Source organism: Poeciliopsis prolifica, unplaced genomic scaffold (genome assembly GCF_027474105.1).
Source record: "Poeciliopsis prolifica strain line A6 unplaced genomic scaffold, Auburn_PproV2 SCAFFOLD026, whole genome shotgun sequence".
NCBI classification, from domain to species: domain Eukaryota; kingdom Metazoa; phylum Chordata; class Actinopteri; order Cyprinodontiformes; family Poeciliidae; genus Poeciliopsis; species Poeciliopsis prolifica.
In genome coordinates this window covers 7090935-7117446 of record NW_026562401.1, presented here as the reverse complement: position 1 = coordinate 7117446, position 26512 = coordinate 7090935, and the positions used below count along the sequence as shown (strand labels likewise).

General features: G+C 37.4%; 1 protein-coding gene across 3 annotated transcripts in view; it reads right to left on the bottom strand.

Moving 5' to 3' along the window:
• The window catches only part of grik5 (glutamate receptor, ionotropic, kainate 5), a 123977-nt gene that overhangs the window by 7794 nt on the left and 89671 nt on the right, over positions 1–26512 (bottom strand). For 2 of the 3 annotated variants that reach the window (XM_055047661.1, XM_055047662.1), the window contains 10 exons: positions 23980–24084; positions 20504–20611; positions 16710–16913; positions 14926–15039; positions 14327–14436; positions 13915–14088; positions 11523–11688; positions 9036–9261; positions 5345–5473; positions 3414–3580 (listed from right to left, as the gene is read on the bottom strand). In XM_055047661.1, coding sequence (XP_054903636.1) covers positions 3414–3580; positions 5345–5473; positions 9036–9261; positions 11523–11688; positions 13915–14088; positions 14327–14436; positions 14926–15039; positions 16710–16913; positions 20504–20611; positions 23980–24084 — 1503 coding nt within the window. The remainder of the gene's footprint in view (positions 1–3413; positions 3581–5344; positions 5474–9035; positions 9262–11522; positions 11689–13914; positions 14089–14326; positions 14437–14925; positions 15040–16709; positions 16914–20503; positions 20612–23979; positions 24085–26512) is intronic. The other variant, XM_055047663.1, reaches the window with a different exon arrangement.

Here is a 26512-nt window from a genome sequence, read left to right as displayed (position 1 = left end):
ATGAACACTTCGTTATGAAACGATGAACAAACAGGCAGCCTGCAAACTAAGGTGGACATAAACAAATCTCACAAGGACAGACACTGTTCCCATCCACAAATCTCTTTCACCCTTCAAACATCACGACTGCTGTTATTTGAACACATGACAAACAAAATGCATTTACATACAGCTGCATCTCTGTAACTTAGCAGATCATTATAAGTCTAATTATTTCAGTAATCCACTTCAAAAAGCGAAACATAGATTAGTTAAACTGAACTTTCTTCTAACGGGGTACGGATATAATCAGGATTAAAAACCGGTGATGTTTATGACGATTTTATCTTTCTTAATTCTGATCTTAATTAACTAATGTAAACCTCAACGATAAAGGAAGGATGTTTTAAATTTAATGTTATAAATGGTCATATCACATACAAAATCATAAAAAAGCCAGCCAAATTAATAAATGTTGGGCTGAAGTCCCACAGCACCATTACCATTACCACAGACCACAGTATCCGAGCCTCTTAAAGGAAAGCTAAGTGGAAAGAATAAGCTTTACAGAAAACAAGTATACAAGGATAACTCCAGCCTTGAGAAGATTGTGAAGCTAAGCCCATTTTAGAGTATGTTGAAATTCACAAGGTGCAGATGTCAGCTGGAGCCAGAGCTTTAAAACCATCACACATATCCAAACCTGGGGCTTTGACTGTGTTATGCCGCTTGTCAACCACAAAGTCAGAAGCTTCTTACTTTGGCTAATGAGAAAAAATCAAAGTGTTGCTCACTGGTCCAAAATTTTCACATAAGCATGCACAACTTAGCAGAAATGAGATAATTGTGAAATCAGTGCAAAGAAAAAATAAATACTGGATGTAGAAAGCTTTGCTGTTAAAAGTATTTCCATAAGTTTGTTGTACGTGTCTCCAGGTCTATATTTAGAGTCGTAGAAGTACTGGAAACATGAGATCAGCAAGTTGGAAGAAGTTTGATGTTTCATTGCCAGTGAGAGGAGACTCTGGAAGTGGACATGCTCAACAGAGGAAACACGTTTCTCATGAACGACTGGGATGGTTTCTATCCAACTTCATGAGCCAACGCTCACTGCCACAGAGGGATGAGCCATCAGAGCTCGCTGTGCCTGAAATGCCTGATACTTTACTTTGCAGAGTTACTAAGAATATATTTTGCACTGTTGATTCTGGTCATGACAAATTGAGCTTTTAGAAGAGCCACAACTCAAAACATGTGAATCTGCAGCTTCACCCAGCCGATACTCAATAAGCTAAATGTAGCCACAGCAAGTGGAACAATAATAAGTACCGTTTATGTAATTCGAAAATACTGAAAGTGCCTGAATTAAGGATTAGCTGAGAGGATGTTTTATATTAGGGGTGTCCAAACTCTGGCCTGGGGGTCCAGTAGTGTCCCCAATTGCAATTCAAAATTGCATGTGTAGTTGGAGATTATTTATTTTTAATCAGGGTAAAATTATAACAATTTTCTTACAATGGAAAACGTAAACTATGAAGTATTTGTCTTTTCATAAATAGAACCACGTCTGTGTAGAAACTTTTTACTGAAAAGTGTCAAAATTTAATTTACAAAACTTGGAGAAACAACAGCGTGTTGACAACCTTTTTGAAAGAAAGCAACTCAAATCTTGTTCTTTTAACAGAATAAATTTTTTCAATGAAGCCCAAAAGAAAAACTAGATTCAATTTATTTTAATGTTAAGTTTTGGATCCATAATAAACTACTATACTTTTCTACAAAAAACAACTTTTTTGCTTGATTTCATTTTAACGTTTCCAATTTGCAAATTATTTGGACACTTCAGTTTTGGACCATTTGACAAAAAGTTTGGACTCCCATGTTTTATTGAGTACTTTACTAATAAAGAACATATTTTGTTCCCCTTAACCAACTCCACATGCTCTGATCAGGGGTTGGGGAGCGTCTCCACTGTGCAGCAGAGGTTGGCGGAAAGCTCTGTACATGCAGATGTTACACAACAGGTGCTTTGTGTCGGACTACCTAATAATTACACCCAATTATGAAAGTAAATAAATAAAAATACGCCTCTAGAAAAAAGCAGCTGGTGCACATAAACATTTTCTCAAAGTCCCACAGAGTTTTCGGTAATTGATTTTTTTTGTTTTAGGTTTTTGTTTATTCAGTTGGAAAATAATGAACACTTAATGTCTCAATAAATGTTAGTCTGTTTTTAATTTACTCGGTAACTTTTGGGATTTGATTTGTTTTCTTCACACTGCAGAGGGAAACTGACTGGTGGATCTGACGTCACAATCTACACCTTATCAAATACCCTGGCCAGAAAACTAGAATTGGCCAGAAAACCAGAATAATCAAAACCCCATAGTGAATCTTTAAAGTGATAATAAGAACAGTCATTAGACACAACAATGCAACTGAGCATATTTTAGTATCATAGGGTTTTTTTGTTGCTTTATGTGATTGAAACGGCTGAATTCACTCATCAGGCCTCTGCATTCAGTGCTGCAGACACCTGGTAATCACTTTTCATTCATGTTGTTGGAGAAGAGATGCATCTAAAAGTTGCAGGATAGTAGCTCTTGCTGATTAGATGTTTGGGTTACATAATGTTAGAGAAACTTTCATATTTTCATAAAATGACAAGCAATTATCAGAGTTAACGTCATACATTTTTGATGGTTCTTTGTGTACAGAGAATTTATGAGCTATAAGAGTTTCAACTTTTTGAGTTCAAAATGTAAAATAAGCTTTGTTTTGACTGTTATAAATTATTGTGATGCAGCTGTTTACTCCACAGACAATTACTGTTTTCCAAAAAATATGAAAAGGTCATGTGCTCACATAAGCAGAAACAGTACTCGTTCTTGGAGAACAGACACTGATGACCGAATGAGAGGGGGTGCGCATGTTTCAGAGAGATAGAAGAAGACGCACAGTGAGATGGGTGAAAAGTAATCCAATAATGGAAACGAAGAATACCAGCGTACATGTGAGGCATGTAAAAGAAGATACATCGTGACATTTAATGCCAGGGAAAAAAAGGTCACTATACTTGTTTAAGCAAGCAAATATTGGCATTTCTCAATATTGCTTATCCGATTTATTACATTTAGCTCACAAACACTTGCTGCCACACTGTTAAGGGCACATCAACACAAACACAGGCAAGACCATGCTGCATATTTTTTCTGCTTGTATCATTTTCAGTCCAGATTTGCACACTTGTACATTCCTTTCATAATATTGGCTCATAACACTGAAATGTTAGAGAGCACACACAAAGACGAACAAATAAAAAACAGAAGCGGAAATATAAAATCTGGCCACATCTTGCACACAATACGACACAACACACACACACAAACAGAAAACATAATCAAAAGGGCTGGCAGGATGCCATGGGAACCTACTGGGGTGTGTCTGTGGGGTCGGCGAGGGCAGGTATGGGGGCATACCTCATCAGTCTCTGCCGAGCGGCGCGTCGACCACACAAACTCCATAATAGCCACAAACACGGCGATGATGAGGCCGCATATCAGCACCACGAAGATGCCCCCAATGTTTTCCATGCCCAGACCTGAAGCGGGCCACAGGAAACACATTGTGTTCAGATTTCAGGCTCTCCATTTAATTCCTTTTCCTTTAGAGCAATTGTGTCCATTACTGAGGTTATATTCCATTTGAGTCTGCAGAGGTGAGCTTCATTTATTCCAGAAAGCTACTTTTCTCCAACTCACTGATATCAGTCTGCATAAATAAACACTTATTTAGTTTTCAGATCAATGCTGTAATCTGAAGACTGGACTAAAAAAAAAAACATCCTAACAGTTGTTTATTTAATCATTTCGTTCCTTAAATTCAACATTTTAACGCAATCATTATTAATGCAATCATTATTAATGCAATCATTATTAATACAAATAATTGATAGTCAGGGTCAACATCAAGCTTTTTGTTTTCAGTTCAAAAGACAACAGCAGCACTTACTCTGTTGTGTTCAAGGTTGTATCTGGAATAATCTTTGCTTTCAACACAGCAAAATTAGGGTCATAATTCACATTTTATTTAAAATTGAAAAACAGTGACATATTTTTTTATGAATTATGCTGAGGACTAGTCATAAAATGCTCAAATCTAATGTACAATTTAACTTAATCTACTGTATATTTTGTAGAACATTTATTTGCTCCTCACCCAATACACTCTCACAAAATATGACAGTCTGGTGTGACCCTTTAATTAACAAAAACTCCTCAAATCTACTTTATTTTATTAACTATAGGAGTCACGCAAGTAAAAGATTCATCGTTAGACTTTCTCCAGTTTTTGTAAAACTACAGGTGATTGTAGCTGATTCTGATTTCTCTGGTTGTAAGCAGATTTACATTATCAGATCATAAATGAGCACATTTAATTTAGCCTTCCAGCTCTGAATCCTCCAAAACAATTTATTTTGTTGCAAAGGTAACATTTCAGTTAAAATGGAAACAGGGTTTTGTTTTTTTTAAAACAAGCAGTCTATTTGACACAGCATGTTAGCAACATTTCTAGTCACTCCAAGCCAACCAAATCCAACATGAACCTCTAACTTCAACAAATCTCTATAAAAATTTAAGATACAAAATTTATTTTAATCAAAAGATACTTTGCAAGTACTTACAAATGGACCAGGCAGACAATCAGGAGTTAAAGAGAAAAACTAAGATAGATGTGTCCAAAAGTGGTGGCATCCACTTTTAAGGGTCTGATTGGTCCATTTCCAAGCTTTTCACTCATACACATACCTGAAGAATATGATTTATGAAATAAAGGGTTTTGTTTTTAACAAATTACACAATTACTGTCATAAAATGAGAACAGTTTCATAATCTGCTGTTTTTGCTTTTATAAGCTCTACACATAATAACAGACAATCTGCAGGAGGGGGAATGAGTCTGACAGAAAACGCTGTCATCTTGCGTTACACAACATGTGCAATCATATTTTTGGAGCTTGACCCACACTTGGCACCAAAACTCTAGATTTCTGAGCCCCTGCAGCTTCACTCATCAGCATTGTTCCTACAAGATATGTCGGCAAGTCTCACTTGTCTCAACTTTGTACAAAAGCTTTTATGTGAGCACATACTCATATCCGATTTTTATATGTTTAAGAGAAAAACTCTTTTTACACTGGCTGGGACTTTAAACACAAACTCTTACACACTACCTGATACAAACAATTTAGATTGGTCTGACATCAGGACAGACATCAGCCATTAGCTGCAGTCTAGCAGAGAGTGAGGAAGCTATTAGTGGGGACATTAGAGAGGATGAGGCAGCAGAGAAGAAAGGCAGCTCACCCTTGGCACGGTGGTCCTCCTCTTTGGGACACTGGCCTCCATCCCACCACCCCCTCTTCAGGATCTCCAGCCTGTTATTCTCATGCAGCTGGAGGATGGCCTGTGTGATCTCTTCTCTGAATGGAGATCCTGGCAGAAGACAAGGAAGCAAGATAAGAGCCAGCACTGGAAAGGTGCAGCGCAAGGATCAGGGGCTATTTTGGTAAAGGAGAAAAAAAAACATGAAATGAGAGCAGACTTAGGAGTAAAAGAGAGAATTGCTGCATCCAGCTTTGAAGTGGATACAAGTGATCTTGTGGTAAGTAGACAGAGAAGATCAGAGAGATAAACAAGGAGATTAAATCCAGAGGCAGAGACAGTGGTACAGCTGCAGCTCAATTAGAAATCAAAGAGTGTTATGAGACACATCCACAAGAGCAGAGTGGGGGGATTTAAAGGGTAAATGTACTAAAATTTGCAAGTATTAAGCCATGAATACATAAAAGTTGACTGTAAGGACTAGATAAATCTCTTTATGAAAGAGCTGCCAGCTGTTTCAGCAGATTAACAGTGAGTACCGTTAATCTGAGCAAAGTCAAAACTGTTTAGAAATGAAAACAAACAGAATTCAATGTTTGAATTTGACCTTCTTTAAAGTAAAAAACTAAACACAAAGTTGCAATGTTACTTTGATTACTTCAGATTATTTGCTCAAGCACCGTCTTCTCAGAGTGAATGCTCCATATAAACAATAAGACAAAGCAGGATCTCTGCTTTATTTATTATTCCCTTTAATACTTTCAGACAACAATAAAAATCCCATCAAGTCTTTACAGTCTTACGCTAAAACTTCCTGCCTTCTGTACCAATTTTAAAAATGGGGATCATTCACAGTCCCTTAAAAATGTATTCATGCACCCTGAACCTGTTCACTTTATTGAAACCACAAAATTATATGTTTTTTCTTACAGTTTTACAGTATTTGACAAGCCAAAAAAGCATAATTATCAATTTGAACAAAAATATGAGTTTTCAATTGCTTAACAATCTGAAAAGTTGGGCATACATAATTCCTCATCCACTATGAATCAATACTTTGAATAACCATCTTGTCTTGTTAAACTTTTAGGGATCATTGCACATTTCTGGTGTAAGAAAAGAAAACATAAAAACCTATAAGGAATATCTGATGTTTGCAAGACTCTGCATTTGCATGAGCAGTTGAGACTTTTTCTTCAGAAAAATGCTTCTCCTTCTTTTCTTTCATTCTGTTTCATGTTCCTCTCTTTTCTCCCCTGATCCATAGCAGAAAGTCCAGCCAAGACTGGGCCCTTCATTAAAACAGACCAATGAATCGGTGACAAAACTACCATGGGCTAAACAGTGAAAAAGGCTTTTTATAGACCCGGGCAGGAGTTGAAACGCAATTAACTTTCTTTTCATTACTTCCACTTCAAATACTTTATAATCCCATAGATAAAAACTAAATCAACACAAGCCTTTTTTTCCTAAGATCTAATCACACAAATCAGCCAAAAGTACATGTGTCTGTTTAGCATATCTGATCCCAAGCGAATGTTTCAGCTTTTCTTACAGGCAATGGCTTTTAATCCTGCTCCTCTTTCGCTTTGTTGGTAAAGTTTACACTGTGAGATGAGATTAATCCCTGTCAGGCACGTTTTGTAACTCTGTGCCCTTTGTTGGAAATGTTCAGTCACTGTGCCACTTCCTCTGCAGCTGTTCACCGGTTCTGCAGATCGTTCCTCATTCCGTTTCTCAGAGAGTTCACTGGGGCTATAGGTGACCTACTTTACTCTCAACTGTAAATAGCTCCTGGAATAATGACTGAGTCTTTGGCTGATTCAAGATAGCAACTGTTCATAACTTCTCTAAAGAAACGCAACATTGAGGCATGTCACAGAGAACGAAACCGTGGAATTGTACAAAACAAAAGTCGTCCCTGCGGAGGATCCATCCTGCTGCATTTATCATCTTATTGACTATTGCAGTAGGTCTAAAAAGTTGACTCATCCCAGTTAAAATGTCAGTTTTCTGTGATGTAAAAAATGAAGACCAATTATCTCAGGCACTTTTCAACCTGTAATCAGAACCATAAACTACTTTTTTGTTGTTTTGGTGGAATAATATTAGGAATGTGGTTGCACAGAATGTTGTTTATATTTGGATGTGCCTGTTCAGAATGAACAACCACATCCAAATCCAGGTAAAAAACGTTTCAGCACATCCCCTAACTTTTAAAATGCCTGTGATTAACCCAATTCATTATATGTTCATTTTCTTTATTCACATTCACAGTTTTCTATTCCTCCCTGTTTGAAGTGTCATTGTTCTGTTCTCAAGCAATTTTACCACCTTATAAAAGCTCTCAGCGGCTGTGATAGACAGCCTGTGATTACGTTTCCTGGGGTCTAGACTCTGATTGGCACTATAAGCTCCAACCTTTCATATCTAAATCCAAATAAGAATGAACGCATGAAAGAGTTTAATGAAGAAATACAGAAAAAACTAAAAAAAATTACATTTAAAACAAAGACTGGAAGTAGGCAATCAATTAGTTCACTTCTTTAATTTGTATGCTCATGTACTTAATAACAGTCCAGATGTTTTTCCTTGTTTGTATATTGAATTACATAATTATATAATTATAACGATAATTATATGATCATAAAATGATCAAACCTTACATGCAGTTTATTTTGTTTAGAGACTGTTTTGTGAAGATTTTATTTTAATTATATAACTTAACTTTTTCCACTATCAGTCCAGGTGTTAGCTAGTCAATTCTTGAAAACACAGATTTTAAACCTTGACCAAACTAAAATATATAGGAGAGACAGGCACAAAGATACATTTCATTGTATGAAAACCAGTAGCAAACTGCTACTTTTCTTACCCAACAAATTCTGAACAAAAATTACTTAGTCAAATTATTTAAAGGACAATAATTTACGTGCATAAGATAAAGAGAATTTACATTACAATTTAAATTTAATATTTCCTTTTGTCTATATTTCCTCTGAACTTTAAAAGCCTTCAGTAAATTCCTAAAATAATATTATGATTTTTACTACTTAAAAGTTTTTATTTAAATAATGCAGCACAGTGTCAATTGTCTGCAAGCTCCATACAGAGATAGCAAAACTCTGCAGGATTACAAAGCACAGAGTTTCAAGGTTGTGTGGTATTAAACTGACCAATAATTTCAATAATTTATTGACGTGTCACTGGTCTAATCAGAGACATAACGGCTCTATCCGCTGTGACCTTTAAGCCCCAGACGTGTCAGTGGAGGAAAAAATACAAAAGCTGATTGTAGCCTTTGAAGCCTGAAAAACCACCTAATCCTTATTGATGATGTTTATGCTTCTTTTTCAAAAATCTTTAAGAGGCTCACACACTCATTAATTCATAATCACGTCTTGATCTGTTCGTTTCCTTTCAGACAGTTTTTAAGTCATTGATATTTTATATTCCACCGTTTTATTGCAGAAAGCATATTGTCATTAGGATATGAAATCTGATCTACTGAATGTAATAAGAAGCTCTGTCTGCCTATTACGGGAGACAAAGATTATGATTCTTACTGGAGCCATTTAAAGAAATACTTCAGCATATTAAGAAAACCTGTCATTCTGTACAGTTTTTATAGACCTTATATTATAGGTTAGTGTTTTTTTGGTACCATGCTTACCCAGCGGCATGCCGATGCCGTAGCCCTTGGTGTCCAGCAGTCCTCCTATCTGTGTGAGGTTACAGTTGAGGCCGCGGTGATACTCGTTCATGGTGCTCTCCATCAGAAAGGCATACTTGGAGTTGAGAACACGGGCGATTCCCTCCTCTGTGCTTTTCACAAAAACGCTGGGCAGTTTGGAGTTCATGTAGTTCCACATCCGCTGGTACGTCTGGTACCGCGAGTTCTGCACAGACATGGAAAAATAGCAGTGGGAAGACTTATCTAAAATATTAATTAAATGTCTATGGATGCAAAGAGGAAGAATATAAAATAAAATATATGTGTTAGGGTTAGGAGAGAAATCCTGGAGGAAAATGGAAAAGTAAGCAGACAGGTAAGAATATCCAATGATGTTAACCTGGATAAAATATATAAGGCAAGCAAGAACAAAAGCGGAAATAAAAGAAACATTTTGGTTCTAACTCAGTTGGATGACACCACAAATCGAAACAGAAACAGATGTTTTCAGCTGGTTTGCTGTTGCCTGACATTTTGCTTTGATAGTAACATGTCAGCAAATAAACGCAAACACGCTCTGGTGTGTTTTTCCCTTTGGTGGAGTCTGAAAACAACATTACTGTATGTAGAAAATAAAAGGGTTCACACAACATCTGAATTCAGCCATCAAGAGAAATGCAAATAAAACAAACCCAAGACAAGTCAATCAGAGGAAACAAGAGTAAATACTGGATTGGATTTCTCCGGAGCGTTCTGAGAAAACACACTGCTGAATAATAACCAATCACATCACTTGTTCTGTAACTGTGCTGCTTTTACACTGCTTGGCTCTGTTGCCAAAATTGCCATCTGATGGGTTCACCATCAAACAAAGATTATTCTGACAATATTTTTCAGCTGTTTTAAAGCAATTTAAATGTTAGGTCAATAAAGCTGACATCTTGGCTGCAGCTGCTTACTGGAGGTTAAAGCTGTAGGCGACTCCAGTGATAAAACAACCTAGTAAAAGTTTCACACTGCTATGCTGTCATGAATGCCGTTGCTTTTACTGTGATGGTTCATCGCAGTGCAATTATGAATCCCAGATATTCATTGTAGTGCTTTATCATGACAAACGATATAAACACAGCACTACCCTTGTAGTGTATTCATTCCTGTTATGATGTTAATAAGACTTGGAAACAGAAGCAACAACTATTATCGTCGGTCTTGCCTCACTGATGAGGCAGCCCAATGTTGACTGGGATGAGAATGCAAATTAGAAATATTCTTGGATTTGATGTGTTTCATGTTCATCTGATAAAAAATCTTGCAGTTTTGCAACTTTTGAAAAGCTTTTATGACAAACTTCAACTTAACACTATGATAGATAAAGAAAATTGGAAAAGTATTAATTCCCTATAGGTTTTTGAACATGCAAGCTTAATTGTATTTCATTAAGCCTGAATCTGTCATACATAAAGAAGTGCAGCTATAAAGTGATGCATTATTTTTGAAAGTAGTTTAGAAATAAAGCACATTTGCAGTCGTGCACCAATTCACTTTGATCTGTCATCTAGAAGTTGCAATTATCATGTGAGTCAAGAATATTCTTTAACATTTTTTAGCATTTTGTGTTTTTCATGGCAGTTTATATTTACAGCATGTATTTCAAACTGTACATGTGAGAAAATAGAGAGAGAGTGGAGAAGGTAGCATCTGTGTGTAATGACGCATGTAGGTTTTGTATGTTCCTGTGGATCAGGCAGTAATGGAGCATAACAATAAAACCGGCTTATGAAGACAAACACAAAACGTTCTATTCTATCTATAGTAGGACAGAAAGGGAAAGAAAACAAACACCACTTGTCGTGTAGCCACTTCCTTTAAATGCATTTAAATATATTTTTTGAACTCTCACCTACACACGTTCCCAAAGGCTAACACACCAACATCAGAGAGAGAAAAAACACACACACACCACGACAAACACAGATGTCAACTCAGATGCCTGGAGCGCTCTCATAAAGCAAACACAGGCAGTCACCCACCTAATACAAGCCGCCATAAAGAAGAGCACACACAAACTCTGAGGAAATGTCACAACAAACATTCAGCCTACTAGCAGGATACAAGCTACATACAAACACTTTAGAAAATGCAATAAAAGTAACACCAAAAGTAAAACATGATCATGGATATAAACTACCGGTGTGCAACTTTATTTCAAGTTTTGTAAAACCTCAAAAACAGTTTGTAAAAGTAAGCTCTGAAGCGTAAAGTAATCATAAAATCATAATTCCTCTTGGATTCAAAATGACAGCTTCCATCCAGCTGTACCTTTTCTTTTGTCATTGTCACATTAATAAAATTTGCACAAATTCCTCTGCATTTTAATCCTCAGGAAGTAAAAAAAAATCTGTAAATCAGACTTTGAAGCAATCAAACCAATTCTGTGCTTCTCCAACACAAACATGCTACAAACTAGGAGCAGAGGATGGTTTTTACCATGAAGAAAGTCATGGTGCTTCCTCCATGAATGGTGCCGTACTCGATGTTGGTCTGGTCAGCCAAATCATCCGGAGACTCGATGGGAACCTCCATCCTCTGAACGGTCAGGAAGGCTGCCAAGTTGGCCGTGTAGGAGGAGATGATGATCAGCGTGAACGCCCACCTTAAAAGGAAAGAAAATGAGGACAGATCAGGTTACTGCAGGTCTTCTGTCATCTGAATTACATACAAGATTACTGGATGCCTGGAGGAAATCAGATTGTTGAGCTGGGAAATTACCTTTTTTTTGGCAAGGTCCTTTTTCTGATATAGCAAGGATTTGAAGAGTTTTTAAAACCACTTACATTTTCTGTGCTGCCATTTCTATTGTCTAAAACACAAAGTTTCAGCACAGGCAGCATTTTACCCCCTCATTCATGCTTTTGTGCACCCTTCCAGCCACACAGACAGCTTTCCTTTGCATACAAGAAAGACAATGACAGCTGTTAGGAAAGTCATTGCACTGAATATAAAACAGCAACACCCATCACTCTCATTAAGGTAACCCTATTTTGAAAGTATAGTTCCAAAGCCAAGAGTCCCATTTCCATAAACCAGCTGACTGCAGACATCAGCACCTGAGCATATGACTCAGCTAATAAATCTGCTAATATTAGCTTCCTAGCCTCTAACTATAGAAAAACTAAATGTTAAAAAAGAAGCATTCTTCATTTACTTTAAAAACTGAAATTAGATAAAGTTACACTAACTTTTTGTTTTAGTTTTGTTTGCAAAACAATACATTTATTGGTCAGCATGCACAGAAACGTTAGACCCACTGCTGTCCAGAAGAACACGAACTACACTAAAAACATGTAGTTGATGTCCTAGCGTTCAAATTAGTGATTTATGGTGTGATAAATACAGAATGTATGTGTAAGTGTTGTAATCTGCAAGAAAAATTACACCAAAAACCTGAGGTTTGCTCGATCAGCAAGACATCAGGTGCTTTCACTGTGGAATAACTTTTATGAGTAAATCTTCAGTAACATTACACAGAACTTTATGAAGTCACATATTGATATTTTCCTTCACTTGCACTATGTGTGTTATACTTTATAATTATGACCGTTAAGCGTTTTGTAAGCATCAGTTTTTCAGCAGCTGAGCTCTGCCTGCCTGTCGGTTCCAGTAACTCTGACTTCTTCAGCACACCCAGTAACCTTAGACAGTCTCATCCTCACAAATCTACTGGAAACAGTTTGGGGATTTATTGTTCCTGTTCCAACATGGCAGAGAATCACTGCAAAAAGACATTCAGGCATTCTTACTCATAAATACATTCTTGAATTGTGGGGAAAATTTCCCTGAAATTAGATGTTGCTGCAAAGGGTGAGCCAATAATCTCATTAAAACCTATGTATTAAGAATGGGAAGTGACTTAACTTCATATGTGTATGAAGGGAGACTTTTGGCATTAAGATACATACATGGCGACATAGGACATCTCCTGGACTAATGTTTTTTTTTTTTTCCACACTATAAAAATGCTGACAAATTAAAACTTTGACATTTTATATTTCTTCACAATATCGTCAGTAAAAAAAACTAACTTTGCTTTAATTCACTCGCAAATCTTAAAAACACTGTAAAAATAGTAGTTAAATATTTCAGATTTTTTAACAGTTATAACCTTGTAGAAACAGGACGTCCTTGCTTACCTAACAACTTATTTCAAAAAGAACATCACGTTCCAGACACGTTTTTAATTTTCCCTCCCATTCAATTCTGAGAGATCTGCTGTTCCTGTCCTTTCCCTCTGTCTCCTTTGCTCGCAGCGCTTACGTCTTTCTCAGCACATGTCTTTCAGAGCTCCCTCTGGAGCATCATCAAACTTGAATTTTTGTTGGCTTTGCATTTGTACATTACTTGACACTCAGGAAAGGAAACTTTTGTGTCAGCTATCCCAAATCCCAAGACTGCATTTAATATCTAAATATTCTGATGGAAATGTAATAAAATAACTGCTTACAAGATACAAGTCATTGTTAAGTGTCTCTTTCCACATCTTTGAACACACAAAAAAAAAGCCTTTTCAATTTGTGGTAAGAAGACTAAAATAAATAAACACACCTGGCCTTTAGAGAAGCTCTTAGAATCACAAAGTGCTTCTTATTCTCTCTTGTACATTAGCTTCCATGTTCAGTCACGTCACAAACTCTGCATGTCTTTAAACTCGTTCTCAAGATGTGCGCAGGTAAAACTAACAGCAGCCTTTTCGCACAAATGTCTTTTTACAGCATCAAGGTCAAACATCAAATCAAGGAGAAAATATAAAACCCATTTCTAAGATGAAGGGAGGCGTTAAGCTGCAAAGGCACAGAAACAGCCTAACTCATCTCTAACTCACCACACACCGCTGACACATCTGGTGGACAAGGCTCTGGGCATTATCTCTGATCCCTGCTGCATGAAGCCGCCGATGGGGAACCACAGGCTGTTTCCCAGTGTGTACTGGTTCTCCAGCATGTCCCTGCGCTCCCGCAGACACGGGTGAGGGTTGTACCACTCGTAGGGGCTCAACCTGGCGAGAGAGTGGGAGCCCGTTGAAGCAACCTTGAGGACAAGCTGTAGCATGATGATGTACCTCTGTAGTTCAAACAAGCCAATCAGTCATACAACCCCTGTCAAGCCGTGTGAGGGGACATGTCCAGGGGAAAAATGATATATGACAGGTGGCCTGTGTTTAACAATATAAATGGCAAGAGAACTCAGATGTGAGCTGCGGACAATCAGCGCAGTGTATGATGTAACGGACTGACCTTGCTGCCAGGAAGAGCACGCAGCTGACAGCCAGGTAGGCGAGTAACATGAAGAGCCAGACAGCTGGAGAGAAAGGATCCAGGAAGGAGAAGTAGCCTGGCTTCCGACCCTGAAACAAAGTGGAGAAAGAAGAAGTGAAGATGCAGATAGATGAGAAATCTGGGACAGACAGCAGATGTTATGAAAGGTGTCCCCTTCGCACCACAGGAGGGCAGTGTACGCCCCCTCACTTTAATACAGCGTCGGCAGTGCTTTGATACTCTAATGCTTCGATCCATAAATGCTGTTTAACAATGCTGTCTGCCAGAGCGAGCCTGGCGTGGGCCCAAAACCTCATTAGCAATGTAAAGCTGCCACTGTAACACAGCTCTGACTTACTGAGCAAAAATAAATTCTCACTATAAACTTCATTGAGGACTTACACTAATACAATCAAAGGGATCAACTCTCGAGCAATAAGCGGTTTTGCTCATTTCAGCGAGTTCAGCCTGGCGTCTTCTTCATCAATGGGAGGACTCAAGAACATATCAAATCCAGTACAGGATCTGAAGTAAGTATCAGCCAGCAGGTGCCCGACAGCCCGAGATAACACCCTCACCAATTGAACTCGGTACAAGATGCTGATCCCCAGGGTCATGAAAGGCTTAGAGAAGTCGATAACTTTCTCTCTCTCTGATGTGATGGTGAAGCCTGCCACGGCCAGGTCGGCTTTCTGGAGGATTGACACAGATAGATGGGTGGATAGATAGCAGCAGGGGTGAGCAGGAGATAGACGCAGCAAAAGGACAAGAGAAAAAGTACAGAAAGCGGTCAGCAAAAAAAAACCCCAAAAAAACAAGAAATAGACACTGAAACATGTTGATGCCAGTTTAAGTTTTCTTGCATTTTATAGTATTACACATACTGCACTGTAACTAATTGAGATTTTAAAAAGACAATTATGATGTGGAAGAAAAATTATTTGTTTTCTTATTTAATATTAAATTATAACATTTTAAGATAATACCCCATTGACAGTGATGCATCTAAATAAAATGTTACCCAGCGAATCACCTTCAGAAAAGTCTACATGTGCATAATTTGATCTATTTTTAAATCCTGCTGTTCTTAGAAAACTTCAGCAGCTTGTTTGAGAACAGTTCAACACATAGAAGAGGGTACTCTGATCCAAATTTAACTTTCCAGCCTTCGTGTAAAACAAATATGTGGAAAAAATGCAAGGCAGAAAATGAACACTATTTGTGTGCTTCTATTGGTCCCGCTGTGACATATGGTGTTGGCAGCATCATGTTGTGGGGAAATTGTGGGTAAACATACCTGAACATTCAGCAAGAGCTAAAATGGAAAGGTTCAGAACAAAAAAAAAAACAAAACGCAATTTTGTGGTTTTGAAGTTTAGAGATGCGCTCAATGAAACAGGATCTATTTTGGAAAGAAGATGGAGGAAAATTATGGCTGCAAACAAAGGCAGCGCAAGTTTTTGGCTGCTATTTGTTAAATTTATTGTCTTTTATCATTTTCTGTTCTTGCACTTGGCTGCAGATTTGGGGATGTAAAGGTATAATGGGTACAGAATGTCCCCCAGTGGGAAGATTCAGGTGCAAAAGTTTGAATACTTCTGCAAGGCACCACACTGAGCGTGTTAAAAGTTCACTGTGCCACCTTTTATGACATATGCAGACATGCTATTTTCTCTTGCACACGCTCGTACTATTTCTCCATGATCCAAATTAAGCTAATTGAAAGTAAACACAAGGTCCCTGGTCTTTCCACCTGCATAAAACCTGCAGGTCTCTGGTCGTTCTGCCTCCCCTTCATCTCTTCCATTAAAAACTAATTGATGAACATGGGCTACTAATTACAGCCGAGTGATCAGGCTACGAGGAGGGCGGGGAGGGTGAGGAAGCATGGAGAGCCGGGGGAGCACCGCCGTGGCAGACCCCACACAGGGACCAAGGCTCGGTAATTGAAGTGTACCGTATGGTAATTAAACAGAGAGGGGCTCTCATTAGCCTGCTTCAACCAGAGTGTCAGTCACAGGCTCAATAGGCCTGGACAGGTTGAGTGGGAAAAAAAAAATAATATTTGTATATATACAAAATAAAGTGTTTAGTAGTGGTTTTCAGCTTGGAAACACAGCGCAGGCAATATTTAGCAAATTGTTCAGTCTCTTCTGGGGAATTATCAATTCAGCCTTTGTCCTAGATAAGAGTGTTACTCCCCTCTGAGGGCAATTTGCGACATGGGGAGTTACAGCAGAACTGTGGTTTGGGGCTACAGCACAAGTGTGTGTACAAGTATGTGGCTGTGTGGATGAATTGCTGTGTGTTTGTGGCACATTTTCTAGTTGTTATTGCTGCACGCGTTGTGCAGAGTACTCACCCTGTTGATCAGCTCTCCTACCATGCCGGTCCAAGAGCCATTGGGCTCCGGGGCCCCATACAACCCATCATCCACCAGCTTGATCTTGAAGGAGAATTTTAAGATGCCTGCCAGCTCCCTCAGCATGTCAACACAGAAACCCTCGTACTGCTCGTTTCCCTCGAAATCCTGGTAATTGTCCTTGCGCATCACATATGGGTTCTCCTGTGCAGAGGGAAAACATGACGAATCTCAGTCTAAAACAGGCAGAGTGTTTAGTTGTAGAAGATATTACCTATCACTATTGATTTCTTGTAGGGGGTTTCAAACAGCTAATTAAGGTTTAAATAACAAGGCAGTTCAACCTTTTTCTCATTAAATTGTTTAGCACATAGAAGAGCACAGTTTTTGTGACCTGCTTTTTTGCTTCAAATTAACTGGACAAATCCAAGTAATGTCAAAGGTTTGAGCTAATTCTTTGCAACACCATTAATAAGCTAATAAAAAGGTATTTAGTCCCCGTTTCTTATCGTTTTGCCTTTTTTGTCAAACTTAAATTTCAGAAAATTACACAGTTTTTAATATCAAAAACAACTTAACACAAAAATCTAATTCCAAATTATCTTTAATAATAGTAAAATCAAGCAAAGCCAACCCACAAAATACTAACATGTCATGATGTGTTGTTTTAAAGTGCAGCCAAAAGATGAGAGGCACAGGCAGCTTGTCAATGAAAAATCTTTAATGAAAAAAATGAACAAAACTTGCAAAAACACACAGGGAGCCAAAGCCAAGAAAAACAAAATCCAGACCGAAAAACCATCATTATGTAACAATGCACAGAAATAAACTAAAAACAACTCAAGATACTAACTTAATAACCAGTTGTGCCACCTATTGGTGGCAATCACTGCCATCAACCTTTTATAACTGAGAATGAGTCTTTACATCACATTTTGGTTGTTTTAAAATTAGCTACACATAAGGTTTCAATTTGGAGAGTTTAAGGAAGTACCATGACAGCCTTACTTTGTGTTGGCTCATTAAAACCTTTTTATTTATTTTTTGTTGTTGTTGTTGTTGTTGTTATTTTTACATTAGGAGAGCAGAATTGAGAAGCTTGTCCAGTTCCAGACAAACACACTGTCACTTTCATGGCCGATGGTTTTTGTCTGAATTGCTATGTTTATGTCAAATGCAACGTGATGCACATCTTTCCAAAAGTTCCACTTTGGTTTTAGTCCATATAATATTAATCAATATGTTTTGCGGTGAATAAGAAACTGATCTTTTTTTCAAACTCTTTACATAGATGCTATTTTTGCCGAGTCTCTTTTTAATGCTGAATCGTAACCATTGACTGAGTAATTTTGTTCCATGTTTTGTTTTTTTGTTCTATTTGTGGATAATGGCCTCTACTGTAAATCTTTTAACAGTTATCCGTCACTTTAAAACGTCTGACAGAAGAAGAAAATCTATCTCTAAATGTGTCAAAGGATTTTTATAAAACGTTTTTTCCAAAGTTTAACCTCTGATGGGTAAAGGTCAGCCCGCCTCAGCAGAGTCAGTACACTTTAGAACATTTTTATCTGCTCTGAGTCTCTGACAGCTACAGAACACTAATAGAAAATGTCTTCAATAGACATAATTCGCTAGTGGGAGATGGCTGCAGATGCAGGTTAGTATGGGACCTTGACAGATTAAAAAACTACAGTCTGCCCAGTGAATAAAACTGATGCAGATAAACCTGGGTAGCAGCAAGGCTATCATAGAAAGAGATTGATTTATCTCAAAAGTGGTGCAGCAGAGAAGTAAATGCATCAAGTTTCACAAGGAAAATGACGTTTCAGAAACTCTGGCAATTGAAACTGAATCAGAAATATGTTATTGATCTAAAAAAAAAAAAAAAAAAAACTACCAATGATCTAGCCAGCCTTTAGCTTGAATTTACTGCAACACACAAGTGTAAAATGTCAAATTGTAGCATTGTACAATAGGAGAACAATTAATAATTCTCAAATTTTAACAATAAACATTTTGGATTTTTTTTCCTATCCATTTAATGCTGATAGCCTTACAATAGATAGAAAAATGAAACAAATGGGATGATCTGACATCTAAACAATAAGTGGGATGGGCTGCAGTGGCTGCAGTGCAGAAGGGTGTAATTTGTCTAAATGGGTTGTTCGGTGTAAATTAAAGGACTTAACTATCGGTAAAAATACTGAATAAATAAAAAATGCTTTTTTTTCTTAATGCCGGTGGCTGCTGGATAGAAACAGTTCTTGAATCGGCTTGTAGGTGTGCAGGTGCTTCTGCTAATGGCTGGATGATCTTCAGTGAATTCTTGCTCCAGTGCAGTTTGAAGCGCTCCTGCTTGGCTCATACTGCTGTTTTGGTAACTATATAATCATCTGCAAACCTCTGCACAGCTTTTCAGAACATTACAGCTGCTGTAACAGGCTGTGAAACAGCATGTCAAAATATTCTCAGTGGTGCATTGAGAGAAGTTGGTTAGTGAGTCCAACCTAAACTACTCGGTTGTGGCAGAAACAAGCCTCTGCCTTGCTGATTTCTGATTCGCTCATCATTGATCCTCACATTGAACTAAAACTCCTCAGGCAAGCTCTCCTCCAACAGACCCCGGTAGCTGTTGTCCTGAAACTAAGATGACCAGCTTCTTATTTTTTCAATGTTAGATGACTCTTCAGTGTCTGATGTGTAAAAAATGATGATGGTGCCATTTGCAAATATAATATTGGAGTTAAGATTAAATTTGGCAGGACAATCATGGGTGAAAAAGATGGGACACTTCTCTGGGGATATCACTGTTTTGGTACAATGTGGATGGATTAGCAGAACCCAATATAGGGGAATGTTAATGATTTTAAGTATTTAAAGGAAAAACATGAGGTGTTGCTTTGTCACTATTTATTTAGTAATAAGAAATAAATTACTGAGATAATTAAGGCCTAAAGCACTTAAAATAAGGGAATTGTTCTAACATAAAAACCTCTTATGAGAAAAAAATATCTTGCCGTAAAAGAAACAATCATAAATTCAATTAATCTAAGACATTTAATATTACTTAGATTTTAGTTTTTGCAGTGTTCAAACATATTTTCCTGATTTATTGGCAAGGGAGGGAAGAGAACAGTGCAGAAACCATCACTTCATCTTTGGAAACGGTTTGGCCTACATGGAAAACACAGCAGGTCAACTGTAGCAGCGAGAGAGGATGTGCGCGGGTCTTGATTATGTGTTCCAAGCACTTCATGGGAATGTAGGTAAGTGCAATACAGCAGCTACTCCAGGTGTTTTGAGGACAGGAATGACACTGGCCTTGTCACAGGGCACTTTCAGTCCATATTCCTGACAGTTGAGTTGCTTTACCTTAGCAAGGTCCATTTTCTCTCTCTATTGCTTTTTTTATTTATTTATTTTTTAACAAAGACCAAAAAGAACAATGTCACACAACACATTTATTTTGGTTTTAGTTTAATCCTTTAGTGGATACAATCTATTTATTATAATAAGGAAGATGATGGCTCAGCAAACATATTACTGTTTTTAAGTTGTCATTAAACATCTAAATAGCCAAAGGACAGCAGGACATTAATAAAAGACCAGCACTCTGGCAGCCTCATTTTAGTAACACGTCCTTCTCAGTGCTCTGTCAGTTTCTATGACAGCTACAGCTACAGCTAAATTGCCAGAAAGAGACCAAAACACAGCGTGAGCTCCAGCGCAGCAGGCAAGCACAAAAACAACTCTACTTGCCAGTGTGGACACTTGTGAGGTAGCTGTGACCTTACCAAGATGGTGGTGACAATCAGGGTCTTGTTCGCCAGCGTCTCTGAGACATTAATATCCAAACTGGTGGAGTTCATTGCCAAAGTGTTGTTGGAGTACCAAATCCCAATCTAACACAGAGTACAAAACAAGAGAAAATCAATAACCACTGTGGAATAAATAATGCACTCTTAAGCTCTAATTGAATCTGTTGTTATATATATATATTTAAACTTCAGCACACTAAAAGCTCAAGTACATCAGTCAGCTCAGCCATCCCAGTGGTCTACTTTAAAATGCAAACAACATTCGGCACTGTATATTCTGTACTTTCTCTTTACAGCCGGTTATGTACGTGTATCTATGTTGATATAATAGTTCCCAAGGGAGCCAAAAGAAATGCAGTAATATGAAACATTATAAACCAATTGCTATTTACAAGCAAAGCAATGAGCTGGTGACAGACTGGCATTGATGGGAATAAAAAGCGTCCGTGATTAGCTGTTTTATAGCCACGTCTCTTTTCTTTATTCACACCTTTTTGAATTGCATAACAGTGCATTTATTTCTATTTTATGGAGACAGTAAAGTCACTTGGGTGCATAAGTGTGTGATTATCACCTAACCAACGTGCCGAGTGGATCAGTGGCTCACAGAGGCATTTCCTAGGAATATACCGCACACGTTTCAGTGGGTCAGATTACTGGTAATGGCTCCACTGAAAAACTGCACCATTTCTATTACAGTTTTTATCCCGCTCTGACATTTAAAAGCTTTTTTTTTCCATTCGTGATCCGCTGCCGGGTGTCTAAAGTGGATGTCACCATACAAACAGGTGGGTAAAGTTAAAATGTTAATTACTACAGCCAAGCTCTCGGCTGAGTTGGAGTTTAGCTTTAAGTGAGAAGATGACTTTTTGTGTAAGTATTGGAGACACCTGGCTGACAGCAAAGATCTGGGAGACATACAGAGGAGAAGGAAGGAGGAAGTGTTCCTTCTAGACAGGCAGCTTTCCCTGCAATCACTTAAACTTAGCTTTTTAATGCTTAATCTCTCTTCACTTATTCCTAATACTTTTCTAAGGAGGCCATCAGAAAATTATAATGTGTTTTGATGAGACTCCCAGGATGTTATTTGGTTATGGGATTAGCCAGACAGCACAATTTATACAAATAAATAAAATGGGAATTAAACTGTTTGACTTGGATTGCTTTTCTTGGTAGTTTTCTTGCAGATAATGAAATACATTTTTAAGACTTTACCAGTTTTTTGGGTTGCATTTTACATTGTTGTGCACTGACTAATATAGTGCCTTGAAGTTTTCCATCTTTTGTAGCTTTACAACCACATATTTCAAAGTATTTCACACACATTTTGAAGTATTTTATTAGAATTGTATGTTATAGAACAACAGTTATAAATGCATTAAAGATGGTGCATAATTATATTGTAGAAGAAAAACTTTAAAGTGTGATTTGAATTTGTCTTCAACCCCTTTTTCTTCAATACTCTAAATAAAATTTTGTTTCACTAATGGCCTTCATACTATATATTCTAATTAGCAACTACAAAAACAAACAAATATTTAATTGTCCAAGCATGTGCAGATCTGTCTTAGGTTTATAGCCAGTAATAACACACAAAACATGCACAAAAACTGTATTTATTATTTTAGAAATAAGAAAAATGGCTATAGAAAAACAGTTAAAAATATATGTATCATTCATTAAAACATTATAGGTTAAATTATTTATTATAGCAACAAGAACGTCATAAGGTTATCAAACTCGTACTCATGTAGAGCATAAAAACAGTGAAAACAATATATTAAAAATACAGTAAGCAGCAGGGTGAGAACTGTTGGTCAGCAGCAACAGAACAGCCGTGCCCCAGTGTGTGTAAATAGAGTTGACCTGTATGTAATTTAATCTCAGTATATATACAGCTCCTCAGAGATTTACTAGAAAACATTAGTAAACAACCACCATCATGTAGACCAAAGAACACAGCCCATAGGTCAGGGATAAAGTTGTGGAAAAGTTTAAAGCAACATTAGGTTACAAAACACTTTCCCAAGTTTTGAATATTTTATAGAGCACTGTTCAATCTTTAACCTCAATGGTAAGTATGCTATGGACTGCAAACCTAAAAAACATGGTTATCCACCTAAGCAGACCCAAAAGTAGAGCATTTCTACCAGACTTACCCATGGTCTTTTTTAGAAGAGCAGCAGAATGAGAGATATCTGAAATGAAGTCCTAATAGTTATGATTGCTGTGTGGCTCAAGTAGAAGAAGGTGATTTAGTCATATAAGACGAGAACATCACCAGACTCACATGCAAAACATTGTATTTTGAGGAAAATTACTCTGAACCAAAAGACTGCAATTGGGTCAATAAGTGGTTCCATAAGTATTGACCCAGGAGAGCTGAATGAAGATGCATGCCAAAGTTGTACATCATTTCCTGCTTTGATTACATCTGCAACATAAAACAGCAGGAAACTCATTAAAGTTTTTGGCTGCAACACAACAAATGTGAAAACACTAATAATTAAATCTTTATTCAGCCTCCATTTGCTTAGTGAAATTTGTAATGTGGTCTATTTAGGGCTACACCAGAATAAGACAAATAACTTAATTAAAAATAAAATCCCTGTCAAAAACAGAGTAGTTTTAATCCTATTGATGCAGCCCATCAATAGTTGTTTATGCACGATTATTTTTTTTAATAAAAGTATTTTTGACTCATTAAGTCTTGTCTGTTTAACACCGAATCCTCTCTGTGTATTTTACATACTTAGGTACAGCTCATAAGATATAAGAATTACATTCAGGAGCATTTTAATGACTTTTTTTTTTTTTGTTGCTCCAGAAAACAAACCGAGCTCATAGTTCATGTGAAGACAAAGGAGTCCAAAATCAATACAGATCAAGCCTGCTGCAAGCCTCCAGCAAATTCAGTTATGTCAGACAAAGGTTTCACAAAGATGGCTATTAATTAGATAAAGTGTGAGCAAAGATTCCAAATTATAAAAAGAAATGTTCTGTTTTTCAAAATAATAAGAAACTACACGTATGATTTTTTTTTATGTATACATAGTTCAAAACAAGTAAAAATGCAGCATGAATCAAAGGTAAAACAGAAACCTGATAGAAGAAATAAATAAATCCAAAGACACACAATCTGGGCTAAATTTGCGATAAAAAATATTTTTGAAAGATAATCAACTACGTGGAAAGCATCTAAAGGCTAATCTTTCTATTGTACTCCAGTAACTAAATATGTCTCTACTACAGAGTGAAAGGCCTTCTGGTTAAACACACATCTGTTCATAAAGCAGATTCCCCCTGTAGCACCAGGGGGAATCTGCGATGGTGCTAACCTTCCTGTAAAATGCTTCTGCCGGCTCCCTGAAACCATCCAGGTGACCTGCAACAAACCCAAACCCCAAGGCTGCTTTGACCTGACTGCTCCAATACAACAGGTGGCTCCTGACCTCTTTGTGGCCTCCTCTGTGTTTCTCCAGGATCCGCAGGGTGTAGTTGGTTCTCTGACCTTTGCTGTTGAACTCCACTCGCCCCGTCAGGCCATCGTACTCCACCTGGTAGGCAGATGGAGAAGGATATGAGGAAGTATGACAGTGGCAGAGGAGCAAAAAAAGAAAATTAGGGGAAAAATTGCACAAAAACAGGCAGAGACACAAACAAAATCAGCGCTCTGCATGAAAACAAACGTGCCTCTCACAATCGATCATCATTAGACAGATAAAAACAACACTCTGGAGGAATAGAGAGCCAAAAAGCAGAGAACAAGACACACGTGGAGAGAAAGAGAGAGAAAGTGGCTAAATCTGGCCTCGACAGGGCTGATCAGTTGTGGATCAACTAGGAGAAAGTGACTGATCGAGAGACTCAGAGAGGGCAGAAGAGAGAGTCAACAGCCTCTTTAATAAGATCCAGACCTGCACGTCACACCTCGCCTCGGCCACTCCACAGCCCAGGTGCTGGCACAGTTTGAAGGAACTATGATGAATAGCAGCGTGCTGGAGATGGAGCGTACCATGATGTTGACTAACAAAGACAGATGTCGGGCAGATGGGCCTCAGGCAATGAGAGATAGGACACAGGCTGCCTTGACAACAGGTCGTTGATGAGGGAAGCAGACGACCAGAGAAGGGAGATGCCAAAAAACATCAACAGACAGAGGTTACAGGCAACATGAGATGCAGATGATACACAGGGTAAACATACATGCTTTCATTTATCAATATTCTTAAAGAAAATAATTCACCAAAAAATTTGGACTGAGATTTAAAGCGTCCGTGACTTTAAAGCATCAGGATTTTTTTCTTTCGCCTTCATTACTCCAAATAGTGTGAAGATAATCTATGGTTCATGATAAAGAATTTAAACTACAGTAACTCTTATTGATAAGTGGTAGATATGTGGATTGTTTTTCTTACTTTTTGTTCTCAAACATGAAACATTTGAATCTCAATCCAATTTTCAGAAATTGAAATGAAATAACTGCATTTTAGTGTCTTAGAAAAGTATTCATACACAAATGTCTTCATTCAATTGACCATCACAATCTTTAATGTAGTTCATTGGAGAGCACTGAACAAAGCAACATGTTAGTTTATTCCTTTTTCCTATTTGTATAAAAGGAAAATAAGCGGTTGTGTATTTTATTGCATTTTGCCCACTTTAATTTGATACTCCTAAATGAAATTACATGCAATATTATCCTTAAGAATTAATTAATGTTAGTCTACAAAACAACAAAAATACTGAAATATACTGCACTGTAAGTTACTACAAAGACTTAAATAGACTTATGTTGTCTTTATTAGTAGAAACAGTTAATCCTAGGATTTTAAAAAGCATAAAGTTTTACTTTTTTCTAAGAAAATAATTTCCCTGCCTGACTTACCAAGTTTCATTTACACAGTAGAGTAATTTCTGGAGCACTAAACTGAAGATGCCACCTCAGGCTGTGGGAAAATTGTAATTGGTTGTTTCTAATACTTTATTGATCATTTGAAAATGAGTGCCACCTTAATCAATGATGAAAATAATTGGTAACGGACAAATTACCGTGTGACAGGAGCCACAGTCAACAGAGCGGCTACATAATATTTTAATAGAAGTATCAATCTCTTCAAAAATTAATATTAGCAGTAAGTGATTTTATCTCTAAATAAAACTGAAGTCTGAAAACAGATGAGTTGAGGATTTTTACAGGTTTTGTTGTAAATGCAATATTCTAATCAAGTCTTATAAATCCAGAGAGACAAAAATCAGATTTAACATTTTGTGACCCTTCAAATCTTATCCCAACCTCCAGCCTCAAAAACATCATTTTTCATCCTGACATGCTGAAAAATAAAGAGTTGATGCCGAGAAAAGTAGCAAAAAAGCAGAAAAAGAATGTAAGAAAGTACCATTCAAAGATAACCGCTTTCTCCGTTTGCAGTGAAATTACTAAATAGGAGCTACAAAAGAAAGTATTACCTGGAAAAGCAGAAAAAGTTTCCGACAGAGCTGCTTGAAGGATTGCCAGGTGGGCAAATCAAAACCCCGTCCATGTAAAAGACTTTCTTTCACCAGGATTTAGCTGACATTGAAGTGGTGGTGTGCTGTTCTATTGTGAAGCCACAACTTCACAGTAAAGGCAATTGGCACAGAAAAAAAACTGAAGTCAATGTTTCTTGCAATTTCACAACAAATTCAGCTCCATGAGTTTTACAGGTGCTTGGAACATTTTGCTAACCTTCCGCGGCAAGGCACACCAGTGGCTCTATCATCAACTGTATTAGAGTTTCAGCCACCAGTATTAGTAACAAATTTCCTCAAAGGACTGAAGGAAAATGAAATACTGCAAACTCTGAATTCAAGTGCCACCTCCATGGTTTCTAAGTAATTTAATGCTGCGTTAGATATGTTTTAAGTACAAAAAAGAAAGTTCATTACAAATTTATGGTGCAGAGATGGATGGATGAACACATGAATGGATGGACAGATACCTAT